Source organism: Zeus faber, assembly GCF_960531495.2.
Source record: "Zeus faber genome assembly, chromosome: 2".
NCBI classification, from domain to species: Eukaryota; Metazoa; Chordata; class Actinopteri; order Zeiformes; family Zeidae; genus Zeus; species Zeus faber.
The window spans coordinates 21,842,101-21,850,730 of NC_137189.1; the positions used below are offsets into that span (position 1 = coordinate 21,842,101).

The 8,630-nt window shown below is 45.4% G+C and overlaps 1 protein-coding gene and 1 long non-coding RNA gene across 2 annotated transcripts; both read left to right on the forward strand.

Moving 5' to 3' along the window:
- Positions 1 to 1,432: 1,432 nt before the first annotated feature.
- On the forward strand, positions 1,433 to 5,660 carry LOC307247439 (uncharacterized protein; the record flags this gene model as incomplete). Its single annotated transcript, XM_080023592.1, has 6 exons — positions 1,433 to 1,468; positions 1,742 to 1,861; positions 2,486 to 2,587; positions 5,080 to 5,202; positions 5,557 to 5,612; positions 5,657 to 5,660. 6 exons carry the CDS (start codon positions 1,433 to 1,435, stop codon positions 5,658 to 5,660), a joined length of 441 nt encoding a protein of 146 aa, XP_079879718.1.
- Positions 5,661 to 5,673: 13 nt separating this feature from the next.
- On the forward strand, positions 5,674 to 8,314 carry LOC307248153. The gene is made up of 3 exons (XR_013844764.1): positions 5,674 to 5,697; positions 6,663 to 6,763; positions 8,275 to 8,314. It is a non-coding gene; the product is annotated as an uncharacterized lncRNA (long non-coding RNA).
- The last annotated feature ends 316 nt before the right edge of the window (positions 8,315 to 8,630 follow it).

Consider the following 8,630-nt stretch of genomic DNA (forward strand, 5'->3'; position numbering starts at 1 on the left):
GGAGACGATGCAGCAAAGCATCGTGGAGCCCGTGGAGCAGCTCCTGCAGGCCACTGCTGTAAGAGACAACAGCTCTCTTCTTGGGAGAAAAACCATTACTTAGGTCTTTGAAGACCATAGATTAAACTGTTGTCAACTGTATGAATGAAGTCCTGCTAGTCAGATCATATACAGCACAATTCATTATGGGCTTGCTTGGGTACAAAATACCAAAATCACAGGAGTATTGGGAATATTTATCCTTTCAGGAAATCGATGCCATGGAAGTGGAGCTCAGAACTGTGGAGAACAATATAACGAAGATCCAGACAATCCTATCCGCTATGGACAGCCCAAAAATCTCCGTCACAGAGCACCTTCACAACCGGCAGGTGAGACAAAGCCTTTTTACTATATTCAGGATCACAGATCACATTGATCTCTAATCCCTCATAATTCTTGCCCTTTCTTTGGACCTCAAGGTGATCCTGGTCAACCTGCAGTCCATGCAAAAGACCTTGGAGGAGATGGAGAGGTGCAAAGGAGAGCTGGGCCTCCCGCCAGGAGCGGAGGGGTTCCTTGCGGTCTTCCCCAAGGCCAGACTGCAGCTGCAACTGCTCAAAGAGCTGCGACAACTCACCCAGCAGCAGGCAGCACAGCTAGAAGTGTGTAATCATTTTGCAAACCAGACATTCTTAAGATGTTGGTTTTCTGGTGAGTGTTTCAATAGCAAAGCATTCAGCAAGTTTGTGCCATGAACAGTTATAAACGATGGGAAACAACATTTTGATAAGGCCAGGGTTGGAGGAATAGGGAACTTATCCTTTAAGGCCGGCATCACACAGAATCCGACAAACGACAACAACAATCCGAAAGTCCATTAATTCCTATGGAGAGTCAGATTCCACACGCGAATAGCTATGATGCGCTGGGGTGGAGAATTTTCTATGTGCGTTCTGGGAGCCTCTGGGATACATTTTGGGACTCTTGCAACAAGTTTTGGAGCCGACACTACTACTGGAAGGTAGTTGTTTTTTAATTGGAACTGGGCCCTAAAAGTGAGTAAATAAGTCGCGTATACAAAATAATGACATAATTTACATTTGCGTTGGATGTCACCATATTCCCTCACAATAAATCTATTTTTGTATAAGCAAATTGTTTTTTCCGCACTTTGCAAACACTATTTAAAGGGGGTTTTGAACTGTCATTCATGGAACATCCTCGCTGTTGTACTAAAAACACGAGCTCTCCCCTTTTCCCTGTCAATACCCAGACACAGTTTACCATATGACCATTAGGGGCAGGATCCGACTGTTTTATGTGTTATCAGATTCGTTGTGAATCCAGGTGAATTATTGCTCCAGAGGACGCTGTAACATTATTATTTATTATTTTTAAACTTAATGTTTCTATGCATGTGCTATACAGTGCTCCACCATGGGATGAGACTATGACATTCAAGACCACACCGAACCTAAAAGGATTGGTTGAATTTCTTTGAGATGAATTCACTTAATTTTGCTATTCCAAGGCCAAAGCACCATTGCTGTAGAATGAAACTGACAAATATAAAATGAAGTAGCGTTAACACAAATAAATCTTGCTATAGTTGTCTGTGGGACCAGGAGATTATTTTAAGATTTAACAAAATCGGAAATAGAGAAAATAAAAAAGTGTGAACAAAAACAAGTCTTAATGTTTCAGTGTCTCCTTCTGTCTGTCTCCCCCCCTTTGTATTTACATTCCTCTATCATAATAGAGCAAGGTCAAGGAAGAGGAGGGATGTGAGGAAGTCACTCTCAGGGAGGATGTGTGCGACGTCGAGGCGGCGTCCCCTGAAGGGTCCGGAGACGGGACCCCGTGCAACGACTCTTTCCAGGTAGAGCACCGTCCCTCTCAGATAAGATAAGATAACATAATACCTTATCCTGCTTTGACCGTGCTATCTGTATTAACCTGTTGCTTACAGTGCGGGACTGACTGGGTGACCATTTATCTTTAATCTACCACTTATATGTAATCCATCCCATTTTTTGGTTGGGATAGATTAAACATTCCTCCACCCACCATCTAACGTCGCAAGACTCTTTTTTTGCTTTTTTTACTTGTCACTGTAGGATGTTAGTTTTCAAACAGGCGTACCTCTACATGGTTCACAGAAAAACATGCACAACAATCATGTTTCCCTTCAACTATTGTTATTCGTTGGCAAATTTTCTTTTTAAAAATTGAATTGCGTAAAAGGCTCAATAGATCCCCCCCCCAGTCTTTGTAACTGTTTATATTCCTACCTCCCTACCTGAATATGATGGTGTGCCCTCCTAAATGTGAACATTTATTCAAAATCCAGTTATGTGTTTTTTCAAAGAGGGAACACGGGATATGGATGCATCTGACCTTGAGGTCAATATTTCAGCAGCTACAGAACTTTATGTTTTGTCTTCCTGCTGCTAAAACAATGGGTGTTCGTCTACTTACGGTAACCCGCTGTCATTGGAAGCAGGAGGCTTTCGAGGTGTTTTTCTTTGAGGAGGACGTGTGGGACGAGGAAGAGGAGCGGCATCATTCATCATCCTCTGACACGCTGACATGCAGCATCCCAGAGGTAAACATTATCCAAATCTCTTGCTCCCAGGACCGATCTCACAGGCCGGCGACAAAGATGGCAGTGATGTATGGCGGGAAATAACTAAAAACTAAAAACAAACTAAAAATAACTGAATGTCTACTAATCTACTTATCGATGAAAGCAAGCCTAAAGACAGTCTTAAATAAAACAAATATATCTGACCTTTCTGTATATTAAATTAGATGGGGCCTTTTTACAATTTGACTTGCTTTGAAGGAAAATCTGAAGATTTGGACTAATATTTTGGTGTTTGATGTCTATTAAACACACATTTCATTGTTGTAAAAACTTCTACCACAAAATACTTGCCATTCACACAAGCAAAACAACAGACAAAGTCAGTACTAGTGAACTTCATTTAGAACTGGCCAGAACTTTGTTAAGGCCAACCGAAAGTTCTTCTCCATAGCCTCCCTGAACTCCTCCCACACCCGGGTTTTTGCTTTTGCTTTGCCGAAGTTGCATCCCTTCTAGCATGCCGGTCCCTGTCTGCTGCCTCGGGAGACCCCTGGGCCAGCCAAGCCCGAAAGGCCTCCTTCTTCAGCTTGACGACTTCCTTCACCGCTGGTGTCCACCAACGGGTTCTTGGGTCACCGCCACGACAGGCACCAACTACCTTTCGACCACAGCTCCTAGCAGCCGCCACTGCAATTGAGGTTTTGAACATGACCCACTTGGATTCCATGTCCCCAACCTCCCCCGGGATGCGCCAAAAATTCTTCCGGAGGTGGGAGTTCACCCAGTTCACCCTCACTACACGTTTGGGTTTACCAGGTCTGTCTGGCAGCCTCCTCCACCACCTGATCCAACTCACCACCAGGTGGTGATCAGTTGACAGCTCTGCTCCTCTCTTCACCCGAGTGTCCAAGACATACGGTTGAGATCTGATGACACGGCCGCAAAGTCGATCATCGATCTTTGACCTAAGGTGGTCTGGTACCACTTACACTTATGAGCCACCCTATGCTCGAACATGGTGTTCGTTATGGTCAATCCATGACTAGCACAGAAGTCCAATAACAAAGCACCACTCGGATTCAGAACAGGCAGGCCATTCCTCCCTATCACCCCCTTCCAGGTTTCTCTATCTTTGCCCACGTGAGCATTGAAGTCTCCCAGTAGAACTATAGAGTCCCTAGACGGAGCCCCTTCCAGGACGCCACCCAGAGACTCCAAGAAGGCCGAATACTCTGAACTGGTGTTCGGTGCATAAGCACACACAACAGTCAGAGCTTTCCCCTTAGCAACTTGTAGTCGCATAGAGGCGACCCTCTCGTTCACTGGGGAGAACTCCAACATAGCGGCACTGAGCTGGGGGCTCGTGAGTATCCCCACACCCGCCCGGCACTGCTCACCCTGGGCAACTCTGGAAAAGAAGAGCTCCAGCCCCTCTCCAGGAGTTTGGTTCCAGAGCCAGTGCTATGCATAGAGGTGAGCCCAACTATATCTAGTTGGTACCGCTCCACCTCCCGCACCATATCCAGCTCTTTCCCCGCCAAAGAGGTGACATTCCACATCCCTAGGACTAGTGTACGATGCCGAGGATCAGCAAGCCCAGGCCCCCGCCTTTGCCATCTGCCTGGCTGACATTGCACTCGACCCCAACGCCTATCCCTGCAGATGGTGGGCCCACAGGGTGGCGGCTCCATGGTTTTTTTTTTGGGCTGTGCCCAGCCGAGCCCCATGGGTCAAGGCCCAGCCACCAGACCCTCGCCGGCGAGCTCCCCTCCCAGGTCTGGCTCCAGAAGGGGGCCCCGGTTTCCCTCTTCTGGGCGAGGTACCATGTTGCCTTGATTGTCGTTGCATTAGGGTCACATGAATTGCTCTTTGTCTGGTCCCTCCCCTGGGACCATTCTGCCTTGGGAGACCCTACCAGGGGCTAATGCCCCCGACAACACAGCTCCCAGGGTCACAGGGACACACAAACCCCTTCACCACGGTAAGCTGGCGATTCCGTGGCGGGGGTTGATTAATAAAATTAATTAATAAAAAATATTGTTTTTCTGGTTGGCCATTTTATCGCTTGTTTAGTTTCTGTGAGCTTTTGTGCATGTAAAATCACATGCATGCATGCATTTTAATTAAATTAAAAATTTTGAATATTGGATTTTTTTCAGTCAGTTTCTATTTCACACTCCATAATTTACCCCCAGTCAATTTCCTGATCACCCTGCAATACCCTGCATCCCCCTAGAAAGCGAGCCGCACATTTTGGCCACTCCACTAAAACAGCTTGTTGTCATTCTTGTCTTAAATGGACCATGGCACTGTCAAAAGCAGCCGATCATTTTTGTAACACCCCCCACACACACACACACACACACACACCCACCCACCCCCACACACACACACACGCACACACACACAAACAAACCCCCTGTGCATTTATGTGTGTGTTTGTGTTTATCTTCTTCACAAGTCTTATATTTACGAGTGTATACTGTATTTGTACAAATGCTTCTCATTAGGATCCAGACGAAACCCTTTTGGATCTAGAGGACATGGAAACCACTAATCCCGCCGTCCAGTGCTGTGGAAAAATTCAGGATAGTCAAGAATTTCAGACGTTCCAAGTTGGAGAGATACATGAGGTAATATCTTGTAATAATATCTCGTATCTTTCGGCTTCATTTTTATAAGAGTTGGTTGTTTGATTTGGCAAACTGTCCACGGGGGGTTGGGGGCTTAAGAAACTGATGGAGAAAGTGTTCCCATTACGCACGGTGGTTGTTTCGTTCCATAAGGAAATGGAGGAAAATAAAATAACCTTGTTCCACCTGCCACACGCCACTCAAGTGGCATTTTCAATGCCCTCCGGCACAGAGACACAGGCGATGGGGTTGAAAACACACCTGGTCATTGTAAGAGTGGGCTAGCTGGAACAAGCCCGGAGCAACAATACACCTGTTCTGGATGCAGATGACAGCGATGTGCACTCTCAGCAGGCTCCGGCATCTGCGGAAACTGAGACAGGCTGTACTACTGCTAAGTCTACATCCCCGTTCACACTGGAGAGCCCAACAGTGGTCATGTGCTTGGACATAGCTGATCCTCTCTCTGCATCCGCAAACCCTGACCAAGATCTGGTAAGTGCTCAAGCAGCTAATCTGTCGCTATCAATTTCAGTATCTTTATTACCTAGACAAGTGTTGTTCAACCACTGTGCCGCGGCACTCTAGTGTACCATGTGAGCTTGCATGGTGTGTCGTGAAAATGTTTCAAAGAAAAGCTGATTAATTCATCTAATTCATCAGTTGTAATAAGAATAGCAGCTCTCTGTGTAACAAGCTCAGCTTCACACTGATAGTGAGAACTGTGAGTAGTGACGAAAGGCTTGACTCTCTTTTGAGATTCTGTTCTTGATGTGTCACTCAATGAAGAGTCGTTCCATTTTCATTTCATAGCGTTTGTGAGTATTGCATCAATCAACTATTAGTTCTTGTTTGTTTGTGATGTTTGTAGTAGTTGACAGGATAATGGTGTGCCGTGGCAATTTCATTATAAATAGTGTGGGAAATACTGAACAAGCAACCACTTCTAGAGACTGTAAATCTCTGACTGTAAGGGAGTTCACAATTATTGGTCGTCAATTCGAGGACTATTTCACTTCTGCAATTTATTTCCGTAATTAAATTAGATACTAAAATGCATAGTTTTGCATTTATTTTTTTGTTCTTCAAACAAGCTTTCTTCAAGCGTCATTCAACACAGTTCTTTTTAATCATTCTTTCACAATACACACATCTTGAGATAAAACGGCATTAGCTTAGTCAGTCATCCTGTGGCCAAGTCAGCATAGAAGAGTGCTGTTTTTTTATTTACATTTCAGGGCGTCTAGTCTAATCTTAAACCACACAGTAGAAAAAAAATAGTAGGCCTTGTACCCAACATTACAGAAACAGACGTTTCTGCAATACAGCTTTTTTGGCCAGCATGCATCATCAAACGACGTTGCCAAGCAACCCGTCCATTAAGTGAAGTGTTCATTTCTCATGCCTGGCTTCTTCTCAGTCTTCATTTTTTCCAATGCTTTGCCTTAATCCCTCTGCAGGAGATTCATGCGGTCAAAGGAGATCAGATAACAAACACTGAGGCCAGCGACACCCACGGCAGCTGTTGGGAAGCACCAGAGGTCTATAAGACACCAGACGGGTAAAAAATAAGCCAATGAAACAAAGGGGACCATTTGTAAATATGAATAACGAGAGAGAAATATTGACACGAGATGGCCAAAATAGGCCAAAGTAAACAAGTTATCTTCACCAGAAAAGTTGCTGAATCTACCCATAAACAACAAATGCTCTCGAGTGCAGTATATAGAAGTACTGGGTTGTTTTGAATTGGTCAGGGAGTTTGTTCGTATTACTTTGGTTAACAGATTTTTCACAATTTAAGTAGGTTGGGTGTGGGGAAAAGGCGGTTTGAGCAGCCACACCTGACCTGGATCTAGGTAATTGGGATCAGAGTGGCTGCATACCTGTTGCTCATTGGTTGGTCTAATGAGCAACAGGTAAAACCCCCATCCCCACACACACCCAGGAGAGACGCCCTTGTCATGACATGTTTCTATCTGCTCCTGGGCTAATTCCTGTTGGCCCACTCTCTACGACAAACTGGTGTCTACAACCCCGTCTTCCGTGTCTCTGTGCCGGAGAGTCCCTGTTCAGGTGCCAATGTGGCAGTTCCGCCTACCACCCGGCACCTAAGTGGCGTTTCAGGGACCTCCAGCACAGAGACACAGAAGACAGGGTTGTAGACACCAGTTTATTGTAGAGAGTGGGCTAGTCGTAATAAGCCCAGGAGAAGATGGAGATGTCATGACAAGGGCTCCTCTCCTGAGTGTGTGTGAGGATGGGGGTTTTACCTCTTGCTTGTTAGACCAACCAACGAGCAACAGGTATGCAGCCACTCTGATCCCAATTACCTAGATCCAGGTCAGGTATGGCTGCTCAAACCACCCCATCCCCACACCACAGTAGGCCTACTGTGTTTCACTAGTACGCTGTAACTTCTCTATCTGTAACATACCATGACTCTGTTACATGCAGAATACACTATACCATTGTTTTTTTCAACCACTGTGCTGCGGCACACTGGAGTGCCGTGAGAGCTTGCCAGGTGTGCCGTGAAGAATTTTCAAATTCCACTTACTCATCGAATTGATCAGTTTCAGGTATAATAGCAGCTCTATATTTTTCACACTGAAAGTGATGGTTCTTGATGAGTCACTCAGTAAAAATTAGTTATTCAATTTTTCAGACTCTTTGTTGAGTTGTTCAGCTGATTTAATGCACGGTGAGCGAGGGAGTTCTCACAGTGTATGATCAATGGAAGTCAATTATTTTCAGTTTGTCGAGTGAAGATTCACCTGCTCGCCCAATCTTTTGCTGAAGTGAAAGAATTGTTTTCTACAAATGGATTATTTCCGGGTCTTTCATCCCTATGAGGAGTCCATAATAATATGCACAGTTACACATGTTTCCGAAGGTTCTGGTGGTTAACAGGGTAGTGGTAAAACATGTGCCATGGCAGAAAAAAGGTTGGGAAGCACTGCACTAAGCAGAGAAGCAGCATTTGTTAACTATATAACAACAAATAATAAACTGAGATTTTGTGATTTAAAAATATTGCTCTGTCAAATGGTGATTGGGCTACTTTCCTAGATTGGCTGACGAAGAAGAAGAGGAACAGGAGGAAAAAAGATGGAGTGCACTCACTGCTCAGATCGCCCAGAAACTCACCACCCTGACCAAGGTTCGGCAGGAGCAGCCGGTAAGAAATCGCCTGCCCATCCAGGTTGAATTCAGACCAATTTCCCATTTCCTACATCCTATGACCACTGGACTCGTGTGCTCCGGTAGGTCCAGCGGAGGGAGATGGAAACCGCCGGGTCCATAGCCGTCCGCCTGCTCGAGGGATCGCATGAGGCCACCGCCATGCTCAGAAGACTCAGGCCCGCCATGGAGAGAGAGGTAACTGGACCTGTTTGACTTCAAAGGAGGTAGAGTTTCCCCCCGGT